The 14,463-nt window shown below is 38.7% G+C and overlaps 1 protein-coding gene across 1 annotated transcript in view; it reads right to left on the minus strand.

Moving 5' to 3' along the window:
* Positions 1 to 5,747: 5,747 nt before the first annotated feature.
* The window catches only part of LOC126475401 (YEATS domain-containing protein 4), an 84,379-nt gene continuing 75,663 nt past the window's right edge, over positions 5,748 to 14,463 (minus strand). Inside the window, exon 4 of the mRNA XM_050103235.1 lies at positions 5,748 to 6,086. Within this exon, the coding sequence (XP_049959192.1) occupies positions 5,917 to 6,086 (170 nt within the window). The 3' untranslated portion in view covers positions 5,748 to 5,916. The remainder of the gene's footprint in view (positions 6,087 to 14,463) is intronic.

The raw sequence follows: 14,463 nt of genomic DNA on the forward strand, positions 1-14,463 counted from the left end.
GCAATAAATACAAATTAACTCTCAAAATATCTGCTAAGTCGTATTGCAGTAAAAACTTCAGTCAGTTATATCCATTAATTAACAATTGTATGTTACTTAGAAATTATATGAAAACTGAGAAATCAGCAAAGAATTAAAAAGAAAAAAAATAATAATAATAATTGGCAGAAGTGCAGGTGGGATATTCTCACTTGCTCTCATCCATCTGGAAGAGAAAATGCCTTTGGATCACCCCTCTTCTCCTTTAAAAACAGCAGATGTAAATGCTTTCTCATTATGGTATTCAGGAAAGCACTCTGTAAGTCAGTTAAAATAATAATAACAATTTGCAACCAGATTCAGTTTGCGTGGACAACACAGAACACAGCTTAAATGGTCTCTCTATTTGTTTTCAGAATGCTGACACATTTGTTCATGTACCTGGCACTGTCACTTAGAATAGCTTTACACTATCATACTGAGTATTATAGGCCTGTAAAGGACCAAATATTGTACGGGCACACTGTGTTCCATTTGCTGTATTGAGAAACGGCATACACGCAACAAAAGGTTTTATGCTCATCCCATACCTCAATTGTTTTCAGTAAAAACAAAAACAAAAAAACATCTTGTCAATGTCTCATCAGCTAAGATGATAAGATTCTAGCCAGTTAGTCACTGCATCACTTCATCCTTTGCCCTCATTGTTTTGACACATGGTGTGTCAGAGTAACTTAAAGAATTAATCACACTGTCAACCTTTTATTTAAAAAGAATTTAATTTGAATCTGTACTACAAACTACAATAACAGTACTGCAAAACTGACAACTTTATTACAAATACAGGGCCAAACTGAAAATTACAGTTTGATTATTGTGCTGTTCACTGCCAGTAACAACAGCTTGCCTTCCATGAAATCTATTGTTCACTGTCTAACATTTTTGTTACCAGAAAGTCGGTTTTCAAAAACATTTCAGTAGTCTGAGGGAGATATTCTTCTTCGTTGCTTCAAAAGCTGTCACTAATCAAAGATTGCTTCTTTATTTGCACAATGAAGCTCTTAGGTGAGTTTCCTAACATTTTCAGTCTGCATGTGTTTTAAAATGGTACCTTCTTGGTCCCACAATATCCTGCTGTTGCAGTATCAGGAGTGCATCGGCTTCAAACGCCCATGCCTGTTGCTGGTAGTATTTGTGTGCTTCGCCATTTTCACAATCGTGAATTCTCCTTCAGCAAACATGTTCAGAGTAACAGTGAAATTGCTCAAGAAAATGTGGACAATGCTGCACCCTATGGATATATGTCCAAAATAACCAGTGACCAAAGATCTATCAGTGATATGACTTTTGATTATACAATTGTAATTTTACAAGGTGACTACAATTTAAGAAACGTGTGATCAAGGGCCACGAAACTTCATGGAAACATCCGTAAAGACATGCAGAAGGGAAATAACAAATAAAATCTTGAAAGAAATACATTTTATTTTCCACGTGAGAGGGTAATAATTGTTAACTGCAAACCATGTTTATGTTCCACGTTACAAATGTAGCTCAGTGTGACAACCAACTGCATCACAACAGCCTGGAACCTCACTAGAGATTGCTCTAGTGCTGTCTAACAAACACTACTAACAATGCAAATCCTGCAACACACAGCCTGAAAATCATTTGTATAAAGTTGGGTACCCAAGTAGTAAATAGTTTCCCTTCTATACTGGCAGAAGCAGTGAAAGTAAATTATAACCAGCCTGTAAATAATTTGTTTCCAACGCAGAAACTCTTTCTACAACTTTTGAAGGCAATGATCATACAGTTCAGTCACTATTACAAACCCTTTTTGTAAGTTAATATACTTCATAAGTGCAGTTTGTAATGTGACAGATATGGAGTCCGTTGTGCTTTTATCCAGTCAAAGTAAATCTATGATGAACATATTCCTGTTCAAACTGTTTGCAATTGTAAGTTGTAACTTATGAATTTTTTAACAGTGCATTATGACCATGAATGCTATACTCTATTATCAGAATGTGCTAATGCAGAAGAGTCACATTCAGGAAAACAGTAACAAATCCAAAAGGGTTTCAAGTGACTGGAATTTAAATCACCATACATATCGACATGTTCAATAATAATCACACATCAGTGAAAACAGAAAAAGCATTTGATAATGGCCATACAGTGTTATGATACAGTAACATTTAATCACTAAGACTGACAGCAACGCGACTCAAATATGCTAGCAGTGCAACGTTCACCAATATACACATGCTACAGATCAGGACTAAGGATTACATAGCCAAGATGCAAATAGAAATAACTGTTTCAATCAAAATAAGTTTTTAAATTGGACTAAAAAGAATAAAATAATTTCTCCCAGCCTCATATGGAGTCCTAACCATACACAGATAGTCCTGAAAATTTGGGCTTCCAAATTTTTAACAGCTATGACAGTAGTAGTGAGATTTGTAATGAAAAACATTGTGCCATGTAATACATTACTGATGCATAGATAGATCACAAAACTATTATCTACTGCTTGTGTCCCACATTTTTCATTGTAAATTAGACAAGTACTGCCATGGTTATTAAAAATTTACAAGCAAATATTTTCAGGGCTATCTGTATGGGTCAAGGAAAAATTATTTTTTAGTTTTTAGTCCCATTTGAAATAGTTATATTAAATACTGTTATATTAAAAATTTAGTTTTATTTTAATAATTATCTTCTGCTTTTTAGTCTTGTGTATACGAACTTTATCAATGGTGAGCCGCGATAGGCACATAAAAAGATTCACACAATTAAAGCTTTCGGCCATTAAGGCCTTTGTCAGCAGTACACACACACACACACACACACACACACACACACACACACACACACAAACGCAACTTGCACACACATCAGCAGTCTCAGAGAGCTGAGACCACACTGCGAACAGCAGCACCAGCGCATGACGTCAGTGACTTGACTGGAGTAGGTGGTGGTAGAAGGATGTATGGGACACCTTCTCTCCTGCCCTCCATCTAAACTGCAACATTTGCCTGTCTGCCACTTCCACCATACTATCCCTCCCCCTCCCCGCCCCAGCCTCCTGTGTGTGTGTGTGTGTGTGTGTGTGTGTGTGTGTGTGTGTGTGTCCACTGCTGACAAAGGCCTTAATGGCCGAAAGCTTTAATTGTGTGAATCTTTTTATTGTGCCTATCGTGACTCAGCATCTCCGCTATATGGTGCGTAGCAGCTTTCCTCGCCATAATATTGTTACATTCCATCCTGGATTGTTTGAAACTTATCAGTGGACTTTAAATGTTTTGGTGAGATTATATTTTTTTATTTAAATACTTACTTTTTCACCTTATCTTTACCCTTGAAACGCATACTTCACATATATTGCACACATCTCCTCGTGTCCCCCCCCCCCCTCCCCCTCCCACTGGCTTTCTGGATGTGGAAATTTTCTTGCATTTATATTAGTTATTTGTCATGGTTGGTTGTTATGGTTCCTTTCATATCTTGTTCCATGTTTGTGGGATGGTGGTTCAGGTGTTTTAAGTGCTCTGCAAATGTGGAATGATTTGTTTCAAACTTCCAACACCTGATGTATTGTTTTTACCGTGTTTTAAAATTCCTGCATGTCACGACTATGTATACTGTGTGGGGCAGCGAGTGGAAAATAAAGTTATTATTTGTATTGCTGTTCTCAACACAGGCTCTCTAACTACAACGTTGGCAACCAGAAAGTCATTAGCAAAAACATGGTGCCTGCAATTAAAGTTCACTGTTCCCATTCTGATGGAGAATAAAAGTAATGTCTGGGATTCATAGAAAATGCAGTTTACTATTATAACAATTATCACTATATTCTGAAAATGATAAACTGTAAATTTCCAGACAAATGATTACGCTTGTTAGCTATTGCACTATCAGAGCTGTTCAGAGTCTATTGCACGGATCCTATTATCCCTAGATAATGAAACTGTTCGATAACCGTTATCAATGTAAATTTTCAAAGTGAATGTTCGCCAAAATTTGATGTTAATACTCATCAAACGCCACGGTAGAAAGTCTGTCCTGCAGCGACACGTGAAAATACGACATACCCAAACTGAGATTAAATCACTGGAGTCATTCCGCTATTAACTCTTTACCCCAATGCGAACTCATTGTTATGTGCATACCGTGTTACATAATATGGCATCCGAGGCTGTTCCTGGCTTCCGACACTGAGTGCGTGCTGATACAAATCTAGAAGAGAACTGGGGCCTTACTCTAGCTTGCACGCTCTTATTTATATTGCCGCCGAAGGCACAGCCGACAATGTTTCTCTTACTGACTAGCCACTGGGGCTCGCAGAACACCACATCAAGTTACTAAATAATTAATTGCTTCATTCGCTGAAGGCCAATGAAGCTCTCGATTTACTTGTGCAATCAGCACACTGGTAAGCATCTATAATAAAATTCTAATGTGGCTAGGTTAAATACTTTTGGCGAGAGAATGATTTTAGTTGTATTGCACGCAATAGATGAGCTCTGAACTTGCCCTTTGGAGAGACGCTACAGCTACCTTTTTGAAACTTCTCACATCTTTGTTGTTATAGCGTATCTCCCATCTACCTAAATCTAAACATCCTAGCTTTATGTAATCACTCACTTAATCTATCTCGCTTCCGAACTTTTAGGACACAAAAACAGAACATCATGAATTTCAAGCAAAATTGTTTCCATTAAATTACAGTGAAAAAGGAATCCGAATATAAATTTTGAAGTTTCTAGCTCCTTCGTGTTGCGTCAATGATTTTTACGTAAAACGTCCAAATTTCGAAAACTGTTTAAATTACCAAACTGAAACTCAACACATTATTATTTTAGTGTCACTCCTGACATGCTATTAACTGTTTAGATTATTTACTTTATTTCTAAGGTATTGTGCAACATTCATAGCTAGTTACAGCGGACTAGGCTGGCACACAATGGAAAGCATATTAATTTTATATGGCGTGAGTAGGCTGCTTCCCTAGATTCAAGTTTATAGCTATATTCCTGATCCCTGGAATTCATCCCTCTTGGTTGTTGGCAGGCTTAAGTTTGATTGGAGGGTTTGCACAGTTTTATATGGTATTTGGGAGCCCTATTTCTTTAATACGTTTGCCATTCTGTATGTTAATTATGTGTGTAAGTCACAGTGTAGCATCTGCTTTTTTTCTGTGAAAATGCGTTGCTAAGAATAAAGGTGAAACATGTGAGGTACAAAAATTGTAGTTCATTCAGTTGTAGTAAGATGGTCCGAGAGTAAAAATTATCGACATACTGTAATATTACACACAACTGAGGATGACAGGACTGCAACAGTTGAAGATGTTAATATCAAATAAGATTATTAATTACTAATCCATCACAACTTAATTTCCATAGTGGATCTAACAAAAAGTATCACAATGTATAATAGCCTCAAAAGAGGCACTAACAATTTATTTGCTATATAAGTAGTGTACAGTGAAGGATGAAAAGAAATTTTATGGAACAAGGTTGTAAAAGTACTTCTGTATGACACAAGGATAGTACAGAGACGAAAAATAATTTAAGGGAAACCTGGGGAGGTTACAAACATGTCCCTACAGCATCCCAAAGCCACACTTGTAAAAAAAGTGACACACACACACACACACACACACACACACACACACACACACACACACACTACTATGGCAGATCAATTATAAAATCTTTTAGGCTGAGTTTTTCAGCCATAATACATATCAGTGGTAATACAAAAGAAAATCAGCTTTTATTGACAAAAGTGTGCAAAAAACTGGATAGTCTGAATCATATAAAATAGTCTTTTACAATTCACAATCTTCATTAGAGATACAATTAAATAGAAATGTCCTTGGTAACAACATTTCGACAACTACCATACTAATGTAGACAACACACATCAAATTGGGATAACCGGTGGGCCTGTTTGTAGCTTCGCAATTTCATTCTTAAATTTTGCAATTGTTTCCTTTGCTAATTTCAAACGATCCTTTAAATCGTTTATTTCTTGGCGTATTTTCAGCTTTGCATTCAAGATATTCTGCAAGGTTTTCTCTTTTTTTTCTTCAACTGAAAAGAAAATGAGCAAACTAATCAATGAAAACAATAGTTTTTTATACAATAAATACAATAACCATCTCTCTCTCTCTCTCTCTCTCTCTCTCTCTCTCTCTCTCTCTCTCTCTGTGTGTGTGTGTGTGTGTGTGTGTGTGTGTGTGTGTGTGTGTGTGTGTGTGTGTGTGTGTTTTTTTTATTTATTATTTAATTTAAAACTGATATGTTTAATGATATAGATGGTAAAATCATTTTGGAATACACATTACGCTTCCTAGCATTTAGTAAACATTTGTTAATTTTTTCAGGTTTTTGCAAATGGTGTTCATTAGTGCTACAAAGAACTAAATAACATTATAAAAAAGATCTGTTAACAGCCTTTTTTGGAAATAACATATCCCTTACAGGCATTTAAAAATGTATTACTTACTTTGAAAATGTAATATTATTAATGGGTAGTAAAAAATCTAGTGACCTAGCGGCAGCATGTGACAACACATATAAAGGATATAGAAATGTGCAAGCCTTCAAGAGCCAGTGGTTCCTCCTTCTGGAAGAAGGGAAAAAGATTTGCTGAGGTTTAGGAAATAGGGAGAGTTAATGAAAGGCCGTCTGGAACCCCCGGTCATAGGAGACTTACCAGATGGGATGAGAAGGAAAGACTCAACCCTTCTGAAAGAACAAGGAGCCACTGGCTCTGTAAGCTTGCACATTTCCATACCCTCTATATATGTTTTCTCCAGCCACTGCTTTGTGAACAGATTTTTTTATCTATTGAATTATGCTATATTTTTTAAATCATCACATGGTGTCGAATTTATTTATCTGCAGTTTTAAATCAACATCTTAGAATCATAGCATTCTCTCTTGTCCCTCCTCTTATAAATTCATCACTGAACACAAAAATGACAACATTTGCAAAAACAAAATATGTTTTCAAATTATTTTCTGATGCACACTTTTTTATACCATTAATTCTGTGATTCTGAGGCTTGACAAGGAACATTACTTTCCTCACAGGCCCAATGGCACTCACAGATTGTAACCGAGTATCAAAAATATGTAATAACATGAGTATGTGTGGTCCATGAGACCAATCATTGTTAGTGATAGTTCATGTAACTGAGGGGCAGTATCATCAGATGGGACCTATGACACTGCAGCTGCTGTCTCTTATGTAACCAAACAGCAAAAACTAAGAACCTTGGTGAAATGCAGCCCACCACTAGAGTTGTACACAAATGATGACATATGTGACACTGTTTTCCTTCAAATCTAATTAATGAATTGATAAACAGTTTTCACCTAGTCAACTTCCTGTTGTTTATAGCACTATAGTGTTTAATTTGGGCTCGTATACCTTCAATGGTAAAGAAATAGCCAATAAGTTTTATGCTTTAATCTTCATGGTTTTCATCATTTATCATTCATTCATTCATTCACTCACTCACATATTGTGTTTGACTGATCGCATCAAGATGGTGAACCTTGAGGGATGCAGAATGAGTCTAGATTTAGATTAACAACAGACAAAGAAACTACAGAAACTTAATCTGTACATTCTATCAACAATAAACTACACTGCTTAATGCTACTTATGTTTACACAATCAGAATCCAATTGAGTAAATTAGAGAGAAAGCTGTTACTTTGGAAAAACTGCTGCTTCCTCAATTTTATTATAGAGGTGTTGTTCATGTGCTATCAGTAGCTCAATATTTATATGATTACGGTACTATTTTTGGAAGACAATAGTTTCATACACCTGTAAGTACTGTCTTATTTACAGTATGTGACTAATCATAATCACCACCACCACCACCACCACCACCACCACCACCACCATCTCATCATCATCATTATGCAGCTAACAGAGCTTTTCAGTTCCTGAATCTAGATATTTAGATGTGTAAAAAGAGTCACTATTGATTTATGTGTTTAATTTTCTTTTCAACCGGTAGGGATTTGCGATTTCTTGCTTTGCTTTCAAGGGGAGCTTGTTGAATAACTTCCCACCAGGGTATACAACACCATAATGAACCCTGGACAAAAAGGTGAAGCCTACATAAAAATTATTTTGTGTCTTCTACTGTGAATGCATAGATTACAGTTCAGCTTAAACTGGTTTTTTGTCAGCAACAAAAACTACTGAGTAATTGTCTGGGGAAGCTATTGCCTTAAGTTTATGCTCAATCACTCGACACAAGTGGGGAACTGGACTGAATCATCCTAACTGTTTATGGTACAGGCAAATTACCAAGTGTGAATAGAAAAGTAGCAATGAGGAAACCAACAAGTGGAGAAGCTATCACAGGTAACATTCAATGAGTAAATTGGAGAGAGAAAACTTGATAAGTAGCAAAATCCAAGACCAAGAAACAACAGTACATTATAACAATGAGATGATAATGAAGTGAATACACCACTAAGCCCCATATCATTGTGATGAAACTTGCAGGCTGTGAGCTCCAATTGGCCAATAGAAAGTTGTGTGGTGCAGTGGCAAGGTAAGCTACAGTGTCTAGTGGTTGAGGTCCAACTTTATGCTCTCCAGCAGATTTTCAATATTGCCAGGAAGGAATACCAGATCCCTTTCTCCCTGAAGTAACTGTATCACCGGAAACATTCTGGGCACTGATAGTATGATTGGTGTCCCAGCACTCACCAACTTATATGATAAACTAGGAGTGTCTGGCATTATGCTGCATCATGGTGAAGTGAGTATTAATGGCTATGGTTGTGGAGGGTGCATGGAGAGCTGCATTTCCATGTCTACATCTAATGATACTACCAGTGGTTGTCTTGGGTGCAAGTTACACCTGGGGTGGTTGTATTGGGTAAAAGTTACATCTGTGAGATTATAGGAATGGTTATGCTAGATTTTCTAGTTTAGGGTGTACCACTCCACTGTGGTGGTGGTGGTGGTGGTGGTGCAGCAGCCAGGTCTGGGCAGAGTTGGTTTGTATGATGGCACTCAAAACCCTTGACTGGCACGATGCATCACCTGCAGTTGATTGCCACAATGGCTGATGTCCACTTGTCTTTTGCTCTGTACAAGCATGTCCACACTGCCATTCCTGGTGGATAGCACCCTGACTTCTGGGTCTCAGGATCCTGGAGTCAGGAGATTGAAGTGTCTTTGCAGTTGTCTCCCCTGGAGCAGCTCAGTGACACTATAGTTTTGAAGAGAGGTGGCCTGTACGTGCTCTGGGAAAGCATAATTACTGTGGCGGTGGAGGAGGATCCTACTGCTTTCCACATTTTCAGCTTAAATGTCTATACCAAGCAGTCCCTTTTCCCAATGAAGGATGGTTGGAACGCATACTAAAAAGGTATTTTTGATGTGCACAATTATTTCAATGCTGATGTGTAGTATCGAGGCTCATTGCCCAATGCTATAGCTTGGGGAAGCTCTTTGACGGCTAAAATCTCGACCAGCACATTTACAGTAACTTATGTTGTGATGGCTGCCATACTTGCCACATACAGGTATTTGGAATAGGTGTCCATGACCTGAAGCCAAATAGGGCCAAAAAGTGAGCCTGCAAAGTCAAATGGGTGCAGTCCCAAGGTTGACAAGGTGTGGGGCAGAAGGCAGAAGACTGTGGGGGTTGACCTGATGCTGGACACAAGCTCAGCAGCTGCACACCATGGCTTCCATGTCCCTGTTTAAGCCTGCCAGTAAGCATGTTGTCTTGCTATGACTTTCATCCGTAACATTCCCCAGAGCCCACAAAGAAGTAGTTGTAAATCCTGTGGCCACAATGCAACTGGGATGATATTGTTTGTATCAGGGCCTCTGGTTCTATTATGATGACATTGTTAATGACTGTTAGATGATGATAGATACGGGACAAGGTCTTGAGTTCTCAATTTTTATTTCTCAAAATATATGTCAGACTTTCGCAGAGCACACAGTGCTTGACTTGCCGTAGGATCAGATCACAGCGTGCACCTGTAGCGATTTGTGCAGCCCTTATGGGAAATTCCTCTAGAGTCTCTGCTCTCTGCATCTATTTGGAAACCCAAAATTTCCTGCTCGGCAAATGCCAGATATGATCTTGCAGAAAGGCAAAAAGAGTGTGTGCGCATTTGTGTGTTGCACTTTTGTGTTGTACTTAATTGTGTATTTGTAGGAGCTTGGGAAAAGTGTCCCAAGTTGGAGGGATAGAAGACTGGAGTGTGCCTGAATACTGCTACCAGCAGTATATGATTCATGGTTTAAATGAACTTTGTCCCAAACAGTTATACATGGAACTTTTTAATTGCAAATACAATCTACTTAATGCCCCCTTTTACATTTGTGTGTAGTTCAATCATGCAGATGGCAGCATCTTTGATGCATAGGCCATGGGATATTCGGTACCATTATTGTTCGTATGTACCAAAATTGGATAGTGCCTTTTGGAGAGGCATCTGCTGCCAGAAACAGTGGATGCAATGGTGGAAATCGTACAATGCATGGCACCAAACACAGCTTGTGCTTTTGCTGTGTGAAGACACACCCACAGGCTGCCATCCACCTGTACTGAACACCTTTCTTTCGCAACTGGTTTAGTGGTTGCACAATTTGGACCACTTGTGAGAAGAACTTTTAATAGTAATTCACCTTTTCCAAAAAAAAGCTTGCAACTCTGATTAGTTGATTGCAGGGTAGGGAGTCAGTAGCTGTTATGGCACGATCAATAGGTGGCATCCCTCCTTTGTTTAGCTTGTGTCACAAGACAGCCAACTTGCTCCTTGAAAAACCTGCATTTGCCTATGTGGCACTAACTCTCCACCATGTAATGCAGTAAATAATGTGCAAAAGTTTCATATGTATTATTGATATGTAGTTGCAAAGATGATGATGATGATGATGTCATCTCTACACGTATTTTGAGTGACACAGTAAACATTTACATGTATGAGGGGACCTCCAAAAAGTGAGTTACACATTATTATTTAGGGCAAGTAATTTTTATTGAATGTTGCACTATCTCAAAGTGACACAGGTAGGGGACACTATTCTCAGCATAGTCAGTCTTTGCAAATGATGGCACGTGCATTCTACCAATTACTCAGTTCCTCGATGATACACATCCACTCCTTGGTCAAAGTGTCATTTGAGAACAGTCGTGTGAATGTCCTCAGTACTGGAAAGCTTTTTGACCAGATGCTCTTTCAGGTTGCTGAAAATATGGAAATCTCAAGGTGCAGGATCTGGACATACCAATCAGCATCACCCACAACTGCATGGGGCTGGTCAAATTGTTGGCATCATTTCACTAAGGCTGGACACTATATTGTGTTTGTTCCACACACTGAATTTGGTCCATATACAGACAGAATTTTACAGTGAATCTGTTTGAAATTTAGATATTTTGCCCAAAAGAATTTTACTGTCTTGCAGACTTCAACTTTGGAGTATGTTTCCCACTACCACGACATTCCACTTACACACTGTGATGCACCTACACTCTATACCACAGCAGAACCGTATCTGCAGGAAACCCAGAACATGTAATTCCTTCTGACAATGTGCCACTCATTCCGTAAATAATCTCAAGAGGAATGACATGTGCAGTTTTGTTTCTGAAGTCCCAACATACCTCTGGAAGACTGCAGGTTAAAAGAGACCCTAAAAGGTAAAGGCTTATGTTTGTACATGCTAAAGGGAGTGTTGATAACTGCCATGTTTGGTGATTCTTCATCTAACAATATCTGCAAATACACATTGTTGAACTTAGAAAAACATTTTCCTCCAACAAGCTTTGTGAGATGGTCTTCTGGAGATGGTGTAAGTCAGGTTTCTTCTTTTGCCTGGATACTGACTTGATTTAAAGTCTCTGCATAGCGGAGCAAATCCTAGGGTTACTACACTACTACCAAAGGTATGGCCCAATTAATTGTTTAATTGGTTCAGTCACCCAGGCTTTTGAAATTGATCAAGTTTCTGCTTAAATGCCATTTGTACAGAGACTGGAATGGGCCGCACTTGGCAGAAACAGAGCACCTAGTCTGATCACAAAGAGGTATGAGCCTGGAAATTTGAACTGCACCCGAAATATACGGGTGTGAATGTGGCACAGATGTCATCAAGTTCCTGGAATAGAACCACGCCAGACAACCTGAACTTCAACATTGATGGAGAATCCAAACAATGAGAAGGCATCTAGCCAAAAGTGTTTGCCAACTGAGTGACAATGGACAACAAATAGTGTAATCAGCCATGAGACTTTTTAGGCCATGGCAATTGTGAATTGACTCCAGAGCAGAATTTATCTCTCATCATATGCACCAACTTACAAGAGGCTGGTGCTAATTCTTGATGAGTATATACGAACATACATTTGGAGGTTTACCGAGAAAACTGTGGTTTCTGTGCCCATCTGGGAATGGACTTTTTCTTCCCAACTGTTGTGAGGCTTACAAATATCATGTTAGCTAAATAATTGTCTGGGGAAGCTATTGCCTTAAGTTTATGCTCCATCACTCGACAAGTGAGGAACTGGACTGAATCATCCTAATGGTTTATGGTACACTGTTTGGGGATGCCCATCTTTCCCACAGTGGGTGCTGTCTACCCAGCAGTCCAAACATACTGCACGTGGGCGTGCTAAGGAACAGTCTGGGCATGATGGATGTCACTACTGCATATTCTGATGGGTTATGACTGGCTGTTCAGAGGTCACTGATATATCTGATATTGATGAAATATGACACTGCCACCTTGGAACTGGTGAATAATAATTCAAGAATAATATGCACATTTCCATGTAAGTAGGCATGATTAGATTCAAGAGAGAAGCCAATTTCTTAACAAAAGAAAACATCTCCAGGAAATACAAAGACAGAAAAAGTGAATGTTGGAAACTTTCATCAGGGATCTAAAGGTTCTACAGGGCTGTGAAGTGCTGTATGACCCAATGTAAACACGTGTCCAAGTCTTTTTTTAACATAGTTAAAGGATGGAGGTGAGAGTAAGTGTCTCTCCACCTGGGAAGTGACCGCTACTTGCAATGGGTGGGTATCACATATCTGTGGTTCATCCTTCAGAAGCTAAATTTCTTGATGGAGCAACTCTTTTTGCTGCTGATGTTATTTTGCAACTGCTGCTGCCGCCACGGCAGGTGTTCCAAGAGTTCCATGGGCTCTACCACCATGCTTCTACGTTGACATTTTACCTCATCGCCAAAGATTTGAGACCAGGATTCAACCAAATATCAGGAATGACTCAAAACAAACCTGGTAAGGCTGGACAAATTGTCTGGGGCATTCAGAAGCTGATCATCGAATATTAACAAAACAAACAATGAGGGAATGGACAAGATGAGAATACACTTCAAATAAACAACACTCAGTGAGTAAACTGGGGAGAGAAAAACCAAATACATAGCAAAATTGGAGACCAAGAACCAACAGAGTATTATGACAATGATACGATAGCAAGGCGAATACACCACTGAGTCCAATGAGTGCTGCAGTGGAACTTAATACGCCAAAATCTCTAATTGGCCAGTGACGAAGTCCAGGCACATGTTCCTTGGCAGGCTTTCGAAGTCGCCGGAATGGGATATCAGAGATATCCACAACTGATTCCTTCAAAATGATCACATGTTTCTGAAAGAAATATTAACAGAAAGTCATGATAACATGTTTCTGAAAGAAATATTAACAGAAAGTCTGGCAAACAAAATCTGTGATAGAGCCATCTTTTCCCAGTGTGATCTTATCTTATGAATTGACCTCCCTTGCAATAGCACTTTTTGCATGCAATACACACATTCCAATCACTTTGAAGGGGCACTAGCAAAGACAGGACAGAAATCTTACTCAAAGTTAAAGCACAAAAGTGGCAATGTTGCACCATGTAGCAGAGGCAGCTGAGTCAATGAATGGAAGAACTGGCCAGAAGCAGACAGAGGCCTGAAACAGCATGTGGTGTGGTCTGGACCTATGAAGAGATGGATCAGACTGCTCTCATGGGCTTGTTTCATCCCAGTGCCAGCAATTACTCTCCACTTGAAGAATTTAGAGAAAAGATCTCTCAAGTCTCTGGTGTGATTGAGCAGACTCTTTCATGCCTGCATACTGTCAACAGCTGGTGTCATTCCACCTGTGTAGGACACATAGTCGCCCATAACAGATGAATGCTCAAAAGAAATGAGAGGTTTCTTTTTTTTTTGTCAGAGTTACCCAACCTTTCACTTGCATTTGTAACAAATCATGATCTTACATAATCTTATCTTCAATTAACTGCATATTCGTAAAAGAGTTGTTGACAGTTACTATTGTATTTTAAGAAAGAAAGAATGGCTGAATTTTGCTAAATCAAAAACTCATTCATCAGTACATGTGTGCTGAAATGACAGAGCAATTATTTACGTCATTCACTAATGCACTATGACCAC

The sequence above is a fragment of the Schistocerca serialis genome, chromosome 4 (genome assembly GCF_023864345.2).
Source record: "Schistocerca serialis cubense isolate TAMUIC-IGC-003099 chromosome 4, iqSchSeri2.2, whole genome shotgun sequence".
Lineage (NCBI taxonomy): Eukaryota > Metazoa > Arthropoda > Insecta > Orthoptera > Acrididae > Schistocerca > Schistocerca serialis.